Consider the following 17,033-nt stretch of genomic DNA (forward strand, 5'->3'; position numbering starts at 1 on the left):
TAATGGGGCTGGATATATTAAGCATAAGTACTTTGAAAAAAAATGGCAAGGCAACTGTGTTAAAATATTAAACCAAAATAAAGCCAATAAGTGCATATGTATGTAAAGTGATGACTTAAATCCTAATAGCTGAAAGAGCAAGCCTGGTTTCTCTGTTCTCATTATTGATTTCCTCAGCACTCCCTATGCATTCTCTACAGAGCAGCCAAAGTGATCTTTTCAAAAAGTAAACCAGATCATATCCTGACACTATCCAGGGGCCTCTCATTGCAATTACAATAAAGTTCAAGCTCCTCACCATGGCATTTTCCCACTGACCTCTGCCTCTCACTCCAGTTTTACTTCATACAATTTGTCCCTTATGCACTATATTCTGGTCATTTTTGTCTTGTTATTATTCCTGAATGAACGGTCTGTACTATTGCTGTTTTTCCACCAAATATTCACATGGTTCCTATTTGTTGTTCAGTCATCAATCAAATGTTAACTTTTCAAAAAGGCCTTCCCAGCAGGAGAATCACTTGAACCTGAGAGGCAGAGATTGCAGTGAGCCGAGATTGCGCCATTGCACTTCAGCCTGGGCAACAAGAGCAAAACTCCATCTCCAAAAAAAAAAAAAAAAAAAAAAAAAGGCCTTCCCAGAACACCTAATTTTGCTTTTTCTTACACCCCACCCCATTCGCTCATCTTGTTGTTTATGGGCTACTTCCTCCCAGAATATAAGATCTATGAGGACAGGACTCTTGTCTGTCTGTGCCATTGTATTGCCAGTGCCTCAGTTAGAACCAAGTAAATAGGAGGTGCCTAGAAAATTGTAAATGGATGAATGGATAGGGTAAAAATTAAAGTTATTGTGGCAGAACTAAAAAATCAAATTAAGTGCAAAACAATGATTAAATTTTGAGTATATTATGATGTTTTCTATGCAATTCTCTTTGTATGATAGTAAAATCTTTCAATTTTATTTTACTCTAGATGGTGTTCTTTTGTTATAGTCAAATACTCAAGGAACTATTATTTAACAATGCAATAACATATGCCACAAATAATTCTCAATCAGAATGTTTCAGATAATCTCATAGGTAAAATTGAGTTCTTAAAATGTTATTGGCTGGGCATGGTGGCTCACCCCTGTAATCTCAGCACTTTGGGAGGCCGAGGCAGGAGGATCACCTGAGGTCAGGAGTTCAAGACCAGCCTGACAGGGTAGTGAAACCCCCTCTCTACTAAAAAATACACACAAAACAAATTAGCCGGGCCTGGTGACTCACACCTGTAATCCCAGCTACTCGGGAGGTTGAGGCGGGAGAATTGCTTGACCCTGGGAGGTGGAGGTTGCCATGAGCAGAGATCATACCACTGCACTCCAGCCTGGGTGACAGAGTGAGACTCCGTCTAAAAAAAAATGTTATCATCTGATAACCATAGACCCATGAACAGGACTTATGGACTGGGTAATTTTATCAGTCATTTTGATTTTGAATTATGTTCCTCTAATGCAGGGGTCCCCTGGGCCTCAGACCAGTACCTCCACCTGAGCCAGATGCCAGAGCCCTACCTCCTGCCAGATCAGGGGCAGGATCAGATTCTCATAGAAGCATGAACCCTATTATGAACTCTCTCATAGAAGCATGAACCCTCTCATAGAAGCATGAACCCTATTATGAACTGCACATGCGAGGGATCTAGGTTGTACACTCCTAATGAGAATCTAACGATGATGATCTGAGGTGGAACAGTTTCATCCTGAAACCATCTCCCCACCACCCCACCCCTGTGTCTGGGGAAAAATTGTCTTCCATGAAACTGGTCCCTGGTGCCAAAAAGGTTGGGGACCACTGCTCTAATGAATGGTGCCCATAGATCTGTGATCAACTGTTAATTTTTCAAACTACTAATGTGTGCCCAAGATTAAATTAGATACCGTGGGAAAAACAAAAAGAATATTCAAGATGCAGTAGTCATATCAGAGAGATAAAACTGAACAGTATAAGTGGTTAAGCAATAAAAGGCCTATGTTTAGTGATGATCAAAACTTTCGCCCAGTCTTTTACATAAACCTCAGTATTAACAAACCTCGGTATTAACAAAGCATTCCTATATGTACTTGCCCATTTCCTCATTATTACTTAACATGCACAAGATGTAACTCATGGAATGTCAATAATGGGCACCTTGTGGCTTCATATTCTGCCACCCATTACCTCCTGATAGCCCAAATCTGTAATAGTTTTCTGTTATTACCTATTTAAAGAACAAACTTTATTATAAAATGAAGGCCAAATGATACTTAGGCAAGAACAGTTCAAAATTCTGAATTGGCTTGTGCATAACCCTGATTATAAATGTTAATACCTTTAAATCTTTAATTATTCTATTGTAAAGAAAGAAAACTAGGATTAAAATGAAAATGTTATGAATAGTGTTTAATGAGTAATGAAATTTTTTTTTTTTTTTTTTTTTTTTTTTTTTTTGAGACGGAGTCTGGCTCTGTCGCCCAGGCAGGAGTGCAGTGGCGCAATCTCGGCTCACTGCAAGCTCCGCCTCCCGGGTTCACGCCATTCTCCTGCCTCAGCCTCTCCGAGTAGCTGGGACTACAGGCGCCCGCCACCACGCCCGGCTAATTTTTTTTTGTATTTTTAGTAGAGACGGGGTTTCACCGTGGTCTCGATCTCCTGACCTCGTGATCCGCCCTCCTCGGCCTCCCAAAGTGCTGGGATTACAAGCGTGAGCCACCGCGCCCGGCCATGAGTAATGAAATTTAAAAAACAAATTGCTTTCACCGTGTTGATTAAAAATCTCCTATATTACCTGAAATTATTCCAAGAAACTCCCCACACCTATCAAAGTAAGGAGGTAACAAAAACACCAGTTGTGTGATTCTTTGTGTACACTACACTGATCTTTTGGATTTAGTACTACTTCGATGTATTTTTCACTAAAAAACTGTCAACTTTCTATTGGTTTTCTAGTTGTGAAATCTAATTTTTATAGTTTTTCAGTTATATAAATTTATAATTAGTAAAATTCTCAGATTTATATAAATTATCTCATTATTATATTAATATTAAAGGGCCATTAGTATATCATCATAGTTCATAAATATTTTCATAATGTAAGAAATAATCTTTAGCCTCATGAATACAAAAAGCTTATTTTCTAATATAATTTAATATGAAATACATCTGCTTTCATTATTACTAATCCCTAGAAACAAGGTTGGTTTAAGCAACATGAGAAAGTAACATTTAACTCAAAATCTTTGGTTTCCATTATGAAAACTTTAGACTATACCAGTCACAAATTTATAATCAATTTACTCATATTAACTGAATTATCAACCATAGTAATTTTAACACAGTCTTCTGCATGTCTCCCCAAGGATCAGTAAACTGCAAAAGGTTGTTAAACGTGCATCTGTCACAGAATGACTGTGTCAGCACTTTAGGAGAGAAAGCCATGAAATGGAAGAAAGTTTCAGGTTTTGGAAGTCGTATAATAAACAATTAGAAAGCAGGAAAAAAATGCATAATATTCCTAATGATTCAAGTAATAAAGAATATTTCATAATTATATATTTACACCAGTCATTATTTAGTAAAAAAATAGGCAGAATTGTACATGTAGACAGTTTTTAAGCAAATACATTTTTAATTGACAAAATAGTAAATATACTTAATACTTATGCAAATGTAATTTGTTTCAATTTTAAAATTAAATTGCCTTTATAAACAAATGTTAAATTATTTTATATAAACAATTTAACATTTAGCACCATAGGAAAGATAAAAATTTTTTAAAAATTAAATTAAAAAAAATTCAGGGGCCAGGCATGGTGGTTCGCACCTGTAATCCCAGCACTTTGGGAGGCCTAAGTGGGCAGATTGCCTGAGCTCAGGAGTTCAAGACCAGCCTGGGCAACACGGTGAAACCGCGTCTCTACTAAAATACAAAAAATTAGCATGACAGCGTGCACCTGTAATCCCAGCTACTCGGGAGGCTGAGGCAGGAGAATTGCTTGAACCTGGGAGGTGAAGGTTGCAGTGAGCCAAGATTGCACCCCTGCACTCCAGCGTGGGTGACAGAGTAAGACTCTGTCTAAAAAAAAAAAAAAAAAATTCAGTGGAATGTTAAATGTTATGTAAAAAAGTAGACTTTGGAAAGCATTGTTTTTTATACTTATTAAAATCTCTAACTCAAGAATTATTAACAATGTCAATTTTAATTTAGGAGACATTTATGTAATAGTAGCTATCCTACATAATATTTAAAGACAGTTTATCTAAATAACTACAGAATAATCAGAGTATGCAAGGAGCTCAAACAACTCAATAGGAAAAAATCCGATCATCCAAGTTAAAAGTGGGCAAAAGATCTGAATAGACATCTCTCAACACATACAAATGGCAAGGAGGTATATGAAAAGGTGCTCAACATCATTGATCATCAAGAAATGCATATGAAAACTATAATGAGACATCATCTCACCCTAGTGAAAGTGGCTTTTATACAGAAGACAGGCAATGATGAATACTGGCAAGGATGTGGAGAAAAAGAGAACCTTCATATACTGTTGGTGGGACTGTAAATAAAAAGCACAGCCACTATGGAAAACATTATGGAGGTTCCTCAGAAAACTAAAAATGGAACAACCATATGATCCAGCAATCCCACTCATAGGTATATACCCAAAAGAAAGGAAATGAGTGTATCAAAAAGATAACCTGTACTCCCATGTTTATTGTAGCACTGTTCACAATAGCCAAGATTTGGAAGCAACCTGTGTCCGTCAACAGTTGAATGGATAAAGAAAATGTGGTACATATACACAATGGAGTAATATTCAGCCAAAAAAAAAAAAGAATGATATCCTGTCATTTTCAACAACATGGATGGAACTAGAGGTCATTGTGTTAAGTAGAAGAAGCCAGGCAGGGAAAAACAAAATTCACATATTCTCACTTATTTGTGGGAGCTAAAAATTAAAACAATGAATGTAGCTGGGCACGGTGGCTCATGCCTGTATTCCCAGCACTTTGGGAGGCCAAGGTGGGTGAATCATGAGGTCAGCAGTTCAAGACCAGCCTGGCCAAGATGGTGAAAACCCATCTCTACTAAAAAATACAAAAATTAGCCAGGCGCGGTGGCAGGCTCCTGTAGCCCCAGCTACTTGGGAGGCTGAGGCAGGAGAATCGCTTGAACCCAAGAGGAGGAGGTTACAGTGAGCCAAGATCACGCCACTGCACTCCAGCCTGGGCAACAGAGCAAGACTCCATCTCAAAAACAAACAAACAATGAAGGCAGGAATATAGAGAGTAGAATGATGGTTACCAGAGGCTGGGAAGGGTAGTGGAGTGTGCGGGGGAAGTGAGAATGGTTAATGGGTACAAGAATATATTAGATAGAATGAATAAGATCTAGCATTTGATAGCACAACAAGGTGATTACAGTCAATAGTGATTCATTCTATATTTTAAAATAACTAAAACAGTATAATTGGAATGTTTGTAACACAGAGAAATGATAAATGCTCAAGGTGATGGGAAAAAATACAAATAAGTACAGAATTTTTTATGTAATACTATTGTAAGAACGTGATAAGTAGAAAGTTTTATTCTTTTTAAGTATTTTATACCTATAAAGTATAAGAAGTGTCTTTAGGGTTTCTGGAATCATGTGCTTCATAATTTTTTCCTTTAAGTTAATTTTTATAGTATATAAATATAAAATTAAAATGTAAAAATAATAGGCCCTATTAAAAAAATTACCTGAAATACTCAGTCAATATTGGCCCATAAAGCAGTGTCATATTTGTTCTTTACATCTGTCATATATAAATGGCTTGTGTTATTAATCTTACTTATGCTTTTATCCTTCCTGTACCCTGAGGTAAACCTGTGTCTCTTAAATTATATTTTTGCCTTTTAAATTTGAGTACAGGTTGCTGTCAAATGAAATGTATTCTTCTAATTATGCCCAGAACAAACATCTGAGAGACCCGGTAGAATTGTCAAATGCAAAAACCATAAGTCTCTGTGCAACATGATCTCTTCAAAATGGCCTGTTTTACAATCTATAAGTTGTAAACTTCACACTAATGGGTCATTATACTACATTTATTGTTTGGATTTTTAACTTAAATAAGTCTAAAATAGAATAAATTTATTCGTACATTTGTTATTGTGCTATTGACTTGTGGAAATCCTTTGATTTATGTTTTAGAGTCCCTAAAATAATCTTTTCATGTAAGTAAAAAATTGATTTTTAAATTTTCACCCTATATGAAACCAAACTGTTTAGGATAATCTAAATTTAATGTATTTGCTATCAACAGATGTTTCAACTTTGAAATGAAATTTTAACTGACTTCTTAACTAAGATATTAGTAAGATTTTGATACAAAAAGATCCCATTATATAATATTTCTTCTAAGAATACATAATTAGGATGATAAAAAAGATATTTTGTTATAAATGACTTATAATCCAAGAGCCCGTATTTATTTCAAGAATTTCTGTATCTGGAAAACTGGGTGGGGATAGAGGGAAAGAGGAAAAAAAAAATTAGGATAATGTATGCTGCTTTGCTTGTAATTATTATTTTTTTTTATTTTTTTGAGACGGAGTCTCACTCTGTCACCCAGGCTGGAGTGCAGTGGCACAATCTCGGCTCACTGCAACCTCTGCCTCCCAGGTTCAAGCCATTCTCCTGTCTCAGCCTCCCAAGTAGCTGGGATTACAGGTGCCCGCAACCACGCCCAGCTAATTTTTGTATTTTTAGTAGAGACAGGATTTCACCATGTTGGCCAGGCTGGTCTCAAACTCCTGACCTCAGGTGATCCACCCACCTCAGTCTCCCAAAATGCTGGGATTACAGGTGTGAGCCACCGAACCCAGTGATTGTAATTATTTATAGTTAATCTAAAATCTAGAGCTACATTTTGTAGTCATTGGTAGACAGTCTAAGTTATTGTCCCGTGGTTTCACCAATATTAACATAAAATATGTTTTAACTTTCTTTTCATGTTAGGATAGGTTTAATATGTCTTATCTCTGGCAAATCAGAGGTCTGTTATGAACTGACCTTGGAAAATCACAAAATTCCATTGTAAAATCCTATTATTTGGCAGAGCAACAAAATATAATATTATAGAAATTAGATATAGGTTCATAATATGGCAGCTTACTTTGTCAAGAAAAGGCTAAGGTAAAAAGTAGGTAAATAGATTGCACTTCTGAGCATTATACTAAGTCTAGGAGCAAGGGTACTATACAAATTTACATGCCTTCGTTTTTGGCCTAAAGTAGCACTGCCACTTTAAACTTTAGCTTTTGGCAAAAATTATTGGATAATAAATCTGTTTAATTTTTATAGGAGGAGTATCTATTTGCAAGCATATCAAATCACAATACATGCTATATGGCTAAGAAATTAATAATGAAGTAGATGTTAGAAATATACTTTAGATAATTTTTAAATTTCTGAATGTAATCTAAATATTCTTAATAAATGTATTTAATTCCACTTTTGGATTAAAGGTTTGTAAATACTCTTAACTGAAAATGGAAGATAGCAATTATGTTTGCCCACAGAGTAAAATATTAAAAGTGAAGAAGAAATTGTCTATTGAATTCGTTTAATAACCAGTTCAAAATGTTACCTTAATTTTAGTTTGTGTCATTTGAAGAATTAATCATTCAGCAAATTTATAAATGCTCAATTAATTTTTATATGCCATGGCATACCAAATGTATCTATTACAGTCATATCACTACTGTAGTCAGAAGTAAGAACAATACTTAGACTATGGAGACCAGTGGGAGAGGAAAGTTGGACTGATACAGGCTCAAGAGTCAAAGAGAAAGATAAAATCATTGAAAACTTTCTCCAGGTGTCCAGGGTGGGAATTGAATAGGTCCATGAAGAAACAGGTGAATAAGTTAGTTCCTCTGCCCTCTAGAAGAGGCTTATACTTGAGTGAGAGAGATCAACTTTAAACAAATAATTGCTACACAGTGCAACAAATGCTATAATAAGTTATATGGAAGCTCAAAAACAAGAAGTACTACCATGTCTAAATTAGTTGTGGGAACGATTAAAAAAAAAACAGGCTTTCTACAGACTTCTTGTGAAGGAGGAGGAACTAGGCATTCTAGACAGTAGGTATGGCATATACAGAGGTACAGTACTGTGACTAAACAAGACCTGGGGGTGGGGTACAAAGAGAGTATTAGCCATTTTAACCTCGTGTACATGCCCGTCTTGGCTTTGTTGTTGCTTCATCATCATTAATCATCCAAGCAGTAACTTCAAAGGGGCTACGCTGTCTTCTCCACACGGGTGTGTCGTACAGTGTGGCTGGAACATGAGAAATCCACTGTGAATTGTGAGATGTGAGACTAGCACTTGTGTGGGGCTAGATTGTGACTGGCTTTATATGCCATTATAAATATTAGCTGGTGGTTATCAGCTTATCAGCTTAGCAACTTCAGCAAAGTCTCAGGATACAAAATCAATGTACAAAAATCACAAGCATTCTTATACACCAATAACAGACAAACAGAGAGCCAAATCATGAATGAACTACCATTCACAATTGCTTCAAAGAGAATAAAATACCTAGGAATCCAACTTACAAAGGACGTGAAGGACCTCTTCAAGGAGAACTACAAACCACTGCTCAATGAAATAAAAGAGTATACAAACAAATGGAAGAACATTCCATGCTTATGGGTTGGAAGAATCAATATCATGAAAATGGCCATACTGCCCAAGGTAATTTCTAGATTCAATGCCATCCCCATCAAGCTACCAATGACTTTCTTCACAGAATTGGAAAAAACTACTTTGAAGTTCATATGGAACCAAAAAAGAGCCCGCATCGCCAAGTCAATCCTAAGCCAAAAGAACAAAGCTGGAGGCATCACACTACCTGACTTCAAACTATACTACAAGGCTACAGTAACCAAAACAGCATGGTACTGGTACCAAAACAGAGATACAGATCAATGGAACAGAACAGAGCCCTCAGAAATAACGCCGCATATCTACAACTATCTGATCTTTGACAAACCTGACAAAAACAAGCAATGGGGAAAGGATTCCCTATTTAATAAATGGTGCTGGGAAAACTGGCTAGCCATATGTAGAAAGCTGAAACTGGATCCCTTCCTTACACCTTATACAAAAATTAATTCAAGATGGATTAAAGACTTACATGTTAGACCTAAAACCATAAAAACCCTAGAAGAAAACCTAGGCATTACCATTCAGGACATAGGCATGGGCAAGGACTTCATGACTAAAACACGAAAAGTAATGGCAACAAAAGCCAAAATTGATGAATGGGATCTAATTAAACTAAAGAGCTTCTGCACAGCAAAAGAAACTACCATCAGAGTGAACAGGCAACCTACAAAATGGGAGAAAATTTTCGCAACCTACTCATCTGACAAAGGGCTAATATCCAGAATCTACGATGAACTCAAACAAATTTACAAGAAAAAAACAAACAACCCCATCAAAAAGTGGGCAAAAGCCGGGCACGGTGGCTCACGCTTGTAATCCCAGCACTTTGGGAGGCTGAGGCGGGTGGATCACGAGGTCAGGAGATCGAGACCACGGTGAAACCCCGTCTCTACTAAAAATACAAAAAATTAGCCAGGCGTGGTGGCGGGCGCCTGTAGTCCCAGCCACGCAGAGAGGCTGAGGCAGGAGAATGGCGTGAACCCGGGAGGCAGAGCTTGCAGTGAGACGAGATTGCACCACAGCACTCCAGCCTGGGTGACAGAGCGAGACTCCGTCTCAAAAAAAAAGTGGGCAAAGGACATGAACAAACACTTCTCAAAAGAAGACATTTATGCAGCCAAAAAACACATGAAAAAATGCTCATCATCACTGGCCATCAGAGAAATGCAAATCAAAACCACAATGAGATACCATCTCACACCAGTTAGAATGGCGATCATTAAAAAGTCAGGAAACAACAGGTGCTGGAGAGAATGTGGAGAAATAGAAACACTTTTACACTGTTGGTGGGACTGTAAACTAGTTCAACCATTGTGGAAGTCAGTGTGGCGATTCCTCAGGGATCTAGAACTAGAAATACCATTTGACCCAGCCATCCCATTACTGGGTATATACGCAAAGGACTATAAATCATGCTGCTATAAAGACACATGCACACGTATGTTTATTGCGGCACTATTCACAATAGCAAAGACTTGGAACCAACCCAAATGTCCAACAACGATAGACTGGATTAAGAAAATGTGACACATATACACCATGGAGTACTATGCAGGCATAAAAAATGATGAGTTCATGTCCTTTGTAGGGACATGGATGAAACCGGAAATCATCATTCTCAGTAAACTATCGCAAGGACAAAAAACCAAACACCGCATGTTCTCACTCATAGGTGGGAATTGAACAATGAGAACACATGGACATAGGAAGGGGAACATCACACTCCGGGGACTGTTGTGGGGTGGGGGGAGGGGGGAGGGATAGCATTAGGAGATACACCTAATGCTAAATGACGAGTTAATGGGTGCAGCACACCAACATGGCACATGTATACATATGTAACAAACCTGCACATTGTGCACATGTACCCTAAAACTTAAAACACAATAAAAAAAATAATAAAAAAATAAAAAATAAATATTAGTTGGTGGTTGAGGGGACCTTGGAAGCTCTGGCTCTTTGAGAGTTACTTGTACCATAACCACAGAATTTATATTAGTTCTATACAAATCATGCTGAATTGAGAGACTCCACATTTCCATTAAAGTATGCCTAATAGTAGATAGTAATAAATGCTTGTCTTTAACTGATAAAGGTCACACCAATTTCTATAATTTTTTGGCAATCTCCATTTTATCATAAATATCGATGTGACTTTTACATTCTATTCCATATTTTACTTTTTCAAGTGGAAAAAAGTATTGCATTTCACCAGCTAAAATTGATACTCCCAAGAATATAATCCATATTTATCTTATGGCATTCAGTGCACTCTAGCTTGTTGCCCGTGTGTCTATTGAGTATGTATGTACCTCCAGGATTGCTACCAGTGGGAAGTTGGTACAGTGAAAAGAGCATCAGTGTCACATAGGTTTTCTCTCTTTTTAAAAAGTAATAGCAACCATTTTTAACAACTTTAGTAACTAATAGTCTCAATTATTATGTTTATAATTGCTTTTATGGACATCATTAAGAGATATGGGTTAGCTCTATGTAAAGCCATGTGTCACTTAATGATGACAATACATTCTGTGTCATTAATCAATTACATTGTTGTGCAGATATCATAGTGACGTGCCCAAACCTTAGATGGTATAGACTGCTGCACATCTGGGCTATATGGCATAGACACTGTAGTACATGCAATTGTTTATTGACAAACATCACGTGGCATATGAGTGCAGCAGAAAATTTTACAGTATCTACTTTCAAATCAGTAAGAGATATTTAATATGCTTTTTTCTATTAGCGATGCTAATTCATTACTCTGGTGAGGAACCAAAAACTTAAATCTTCTCTTCTTTGGAAAGTTCTTAGAGCAACAGTTCGTGTGTTTAAGAATCGAAATTTCAGTTCTAGGGGAAAAAAAGTTATTCTACCAGTGACTCTGCTGCCCTTTTGTAAGGGGTAGTAATAATAGTACTTCAGGCTATTAACTAATAATTTGATTTGAAAATCAAACCCTCAGAAACTGCTTTTTGGTTTATAATTGGTAAAATTAATTATAGAACTTTGCTGGTGTCAACAACCTCATAAGCTTCCTTATAGTTTGTCCTCCCAGAGTGTCTGCATGAATCAGTAACCCAGAAATTCAGAGGCAGTATAAAAATGAACAGTAACTTGTGCATGTCATATAAAAAGGCCCTTGGTATCTGGCCTCTGGCTATCATAATATTCAGCAACTATTCAACTTGCAGCCTACACTCCAGTCTTGAAACAGCTAGCAATTTTTCAAACATACTGTACTTTCTCTACTCTCTGGTCCCATGTTCTTCCCCACTCCGCTCTTTCTCCCTCCTGGCCATTCCCTCCAGCAGCAGTCAGGGTGCTTACTTACCAGTGATAATCGAAATGGAGATGATTAGAATATGGGCAAAAATAGTAATATAGTACAGAAAGCAATGACTGCTGTGTTAAAATCAGAGTTAAGAGCTATGAAACATAATAGAAATTGGTGGTGTTTAATTAGGATTTAAATATGCAAGATGGGAAAAATGAACGTCTTGATTGGAGTGAACCAGTATAAGCAGCTGAGGAAATAAATGTTCATCAGGAATAGAAAATTCTAAACCTATACAGAAAAATATATGAGAGGTAAGATTAGAAAAGACGAGTCTGGAATTCAAAAGTAAGAACTTAGACCTTATTTTGATAGAAAATCGAAACACTTTTAATCAAGGAAGATATATAATCAACCTTACAAAAGTAAACCAATTAGCAATGTGTGGCGCGTGTGCGGTAGTAGGTTAGAACTGACTGATGATTCTACTGTTATTTCTCCTCTAAATAAATGAGAGCTATATTTGAGATATGATGAAAAAGTAATGATAATAGTATTATAATAGAAAATCACTTGCTCCAACAAAAAGTCATTCCCTACAACAGAGAGACAAGTCAGTCATTTCCATGTTGTTGCCATTACCAAAACATTTTTAATGCTTTTGACATTGCCTTCAGAACTGATTTTACATTCTCTTAAGTGTTGTTTATGGTGGTGAATAATATTTTTCTTTCCTCACAGGTGCTGTCTTAAGACTAGCTAATTCACTTTGAAAGAACTACTTTTGCAAATTCAAACATGTTACTTCCGCTTTCCTGCTGTAAATCATTTGCTTGCTGGAACCACACTAAAATTTGTGCTCATAATTTTATTTAATAAGATATGTAGTTGCCCATGTGCATTTTATGTACCTGCTTTTATTAATAAGTATTCCTATAACTTGGCAAATGATTGAACAAATTTTGAATAACAAAATAGTCTAGGTCGAATCTAATATTGATATTAAATATATACAGTCATAAGATTATTTTGAAAATTAGAAAGTAAGATTAATGAAAAGCAAAATAATTCATTGTTGCTACATAATTCTAAGTTTATTCCAACATATATAATGATTAAGAAGAATATGTGTACATGATTTTCTTTTTAAGGAAAAGGAACGGTTGAAGCAAGAAAAACGTGATGAGAAAAGATTAAATAAAGAGCGTAAACTAGAGCAGCGAAGATTAGAATTAGAAATGGCAAAGGAACTAAAGAAGCCTAATGAAGACATGTGCTTAGCAGACCAAAAGGTAATTTATACGTCGTGTACACCATTTCATTCATAAGTTTAATTTTTCCAGTTTTCTTACCTGATTTCTTTGCCAGAGCTGCTATTGTGAAAGCCTTTCATTTTTAACTATAGCAGTGAATTTCCAACTCTAGGTCAATTTGCCTTTCCTAGATAGCTAGAAGTAAACCTCTCTGGAGCTCTTGTGCTGGTAATGGCAGTTTTTTTGTTTGGTTGGTTGGTTGGCTGGTTGGTTGGTTGGTTGGTTGGTTGTTTTCAGACAGGGTCTTACTCTGTCATTTAGGCTGGTGGGAGGGCAGTGGCAGAATTATAGCTCACTGAAGCCTCAACTTCTCGTTCCCAGGCTCAAGTGGTCCTGTCACTTCAGTCTTCTGAGTTGCTGGGACCACAGGCGCTTGCCACCATGCCTGGCTAGTTTTTTGGGTTTTTGTTATTTTAATATTTTGTAGCAACAGACTCTTATGTTGTCCAGGCTGGTCTTGAACTCCTGGGCTCAAGCGATACAACCACCTCAGCCTCCCAAAGTGTTGCAGGCACAGAAAAATCTTAACTCCTCCCCACATCCCTGTAGATATTTAAATAAATTAGTATATATAATCTATGACCTCCTTCAGTGCTTTAGGTGGCAAACCTTTATTGAACATGTTTACTACATGCTAGGACTGTGCTAAGCACTTATTTGAATTTTCTCATTTAATCTTCAATACAATCCTGTGTAGTTAGTATTTCTTCCCATTTACACATAAGAAAACTGAGACAAAAAGAGGTTAAGGAACTTGCCCAAGATTACACAACTAATAAATGGCAATTTGGATTCAAACTCCAGTTTGTTAAACTCCAGAGCCTATACTGTTTATCATCTTGCAAGCCAAGAAACTGTGTCCAACCAAAGCACCTCATATGTGTTTTGTCTTCCATAGTGCTTCACAGACATGTAATGTTGCTGAAATACGTAAAAGTATAAATTTAGAAAGATTGCTGTAATCTTGGCAACCAGCATAATTTCATGTACTTTTGTGTAAAAATCAATGATGTTTTGACTATAGTTAAGAAGATGGTACTTCTAAAAAAATATCAATAATGCTGTTCATCTCTATATTATACTTAATTAGTAGGATATATATTTACTTATATGCAATATTCAAATGATATGCAAATAATGATTATCTCTTCATTTATGTAAGCTCTTTTCTAAAGTGCTTAAAGAAAACTTTTAGTACTCTAGAATGGATTGAACTATATTAATATTCTGTTTATTTACTTAGCATAAATGCTTCTAAATAAAAACGAGAGTATACTTACTAGTTTTAGTCATTTGGATGCTCAAATTTTCCTAAGCAGAGAATGGGTATATAAATTAGTTAACACATTTAATAAGCTCATAGTGATCAAGCTTTTTAAATCCTAAGTGAGCTTCGTTTTCTTGTATCTTTTATTTTCACTTAAATTCATATGTACTATATCAAATATGTAAGTCCATTTTAAGCCATATTTTTATTAGCTCAGCTTTGTTATATAAATTTTTAGAATTACATGGAAATGTATATGTTTCATGTGGTTCAAGAAAAAGGGAGAATGAGAATTAACTGGTTTTCAAGAAGAATATAAAATATTTGTATGAGATGAGCTATTATCTATAGTTTTGTGTTTCCACACAGTATTAACAGAAAAAGTCTTCAATTGGTTACCTCAATAAATGCAGGGTGGAGAAATATTTTTGAACAAGGACCAATTCAGATAAATAGAAATATTTATGTCACTTTTTTAAAATTTGAAGTACTTTTTTAGGCTCTCATTAACAGGCAAAATGTTTTTAATTTAGATTACCTATTTATTGAAATTTTAAAATGCTGATGACAACTGGTACTGCAATTAAGTCATTAAAATGTTAATATGTGAGCATATTTGAGAAATAGCAACAGAGATAGCTAATTTTAATACTGAAGCTAATACTTGCCTAAATACAGGGAAACCTAAAGACCTTTGGTTGCATTATAACTGGGTTTATGTACAGAGTCATGGATTCTAGTTATGTGGACCTAGTTATTTACCTGCATTCATTAGCCATAGATGGTACCACTTTCTCCAACCATAGAGCCCACAGATGCATGCTGTTCGTTTCTAATCTACAAAAAAAAGTATGATTTTTAAATGTCATCATCATTAGAAGAAATTGGTGCACATGCCCCTATAAGTATGTCCATGGTAAAGTACTTTTGAAATGTTTATATTTTATTTAATTTTTGCTCCAGTTATATAATCCATGTTTTGTTAATATGGATGTCAGTTGATTGAATATACAAGTTGATTAAAATTAATGTCTCTTTTGCAAAGATCTAAGTTCATAATTGAGTTCAACCAAAATTTATTAATGGTTGCTTACTTGTATGATGATGCTTCAAGACACTATGCCTAGTTCCATGGGGGTTACAGAAATGCCCCCAGAGAATTTAGCATCCCAAAGGAAGCTACTGGTACAATACAAGAGGGAAAAAATGGTAGCAGCTTATTTTACTTTAGAAGGTACGAAATCATGGCTTTTAAAAAATTAAGCTATTTTTATTTTATTTATATTTCATTTTATTTTCAGCCTTTGCCAGAGTTGCCTCGTATTCCAGGACTTGTTCTCTCTGGAAGTACATTTTCAGACTGTCTCATGGTGGTGCAGTTCTTACGAAACTTTGGTAAAGTTTTGGGCTTTGATGTGAATATTGATGTTCCAAACCTGAGTGTTCTTCAAGAGGGATTGCTAAATATAGGGGACAGCATGGGTGAAGTACAAGACTTGCTTGTGAGGCTCCTCTCAGCTGCTGTATGTGATCCAGGTCTAATAACAGGATACAAGGTAAAAAAAACAAAATATCAAATGTTTTAAATTTGTACTGTCAGTGCATTGGTAGATAGCTTTAGCATATTAGAAGATTATGTAGATGGATCTAATTTTTCCACATAATGTCTCACAAAGTTCACTGTAGATTTGTGTCAGGTTACACTTCATACAAAGAAAACCTGGTTATAAGGCTTAAGGAATGTAGACCATTCTCAAGTTATTCTTTTTTCCTCTAGCTGTAGGCAAAGACCAAGGTGATTTAAGGAAATCCTTAAGCAATATTCATCAACAACAGAATTCATAATTCATAAGGCAACTAGAACTTGTATGTGCCTTCTGATATTATACCTTGTTGTCTCTCAATCACTGTGAATAACTGAAGCTAATCAAGGCACCTACAGACCAGCACATTAAGACCCTGTACTGCTCAGTGGATCCTCAATAAGTTCACGTTTATCTTAATTCCAAATACAGTATACATTCCAGGGAGCTTTGCTCTAGATAATATTGTGGAGAGAGAACCTCCCAGATGCACCTGTTTTTCTTCTATCTCCCTCAGTGTTTCCCTGTTTATTTTCCCCAGCCAGTAAAACCTATGACACTTTAAAGGTAGAAAACACAATACTGTTTTTTAACCACTCTGTCATTCCTGATAAAATGTCCAGATAAAACTTGGGGAAAGGTTGGTGTCGCTTTTATAGTCATGGAAGGCTTCATAGGTAATTTAAAACTTCTGCTACCCATGAATTTGCATACTCTTCTCCCTGCCTGACTTGGAACCAAGGATTTGAAGTGGGGAAAGAAAGATACAAATACTTGAATACTTGTCTGTCTTCTATTGACTATTTTTGTGTCTCTTTCATTTAAAAAAAAGTGAATAAAGC

At 36.0% G+C, this 17,033-nt stretch overlaps 1 protein-coding gene across 24 annotated transcripts in view; it reads left to right on the top strand.

The window, feature by feature from the left end:
• BAZ2B (bromodomain adjacent to zinc finger domain 2B) overlaps positions 1-17,033 on the top strand; it is a 419,408-nt gene that overhangs the window by 324,580 nt on the left and 77,795 nt on the right. For all 24 annotated transcript variants that reach the window (XM_063645961.1, XM_063645969.1, XM_063645960.1 and 21 more), the window contains 2 exons: positions 13,180-13,320; positions 15,910-16,164. In XM_063645961.1, the coding sequence (XP_063502031.1) occupies positions 13,180-13,320; positions 15,910-16,164 (396 nt within the window). The remainder of the gene's footprint in view (positions 1-13,179; positions 13,321-15,909; positions 16,165-17,033) is intronic.

The sequence above is a fragment of the Symphalangus syndactylus genome, chromosome 9 (genome assembly GCF_028878055.3).
Source record: "Symphalangus syndactylus isolate Jambi chromosome 9, NHGRI_mSymSyn1-v2.1_pri, whole genome shotgun sequence".
Classification (NCBI taxonomy): Eukaryota; Metazoa; Chordata; class Mammalia; order Primates; family Hylobatidae; genus Symphalangus; species Symphalangus syndactylus.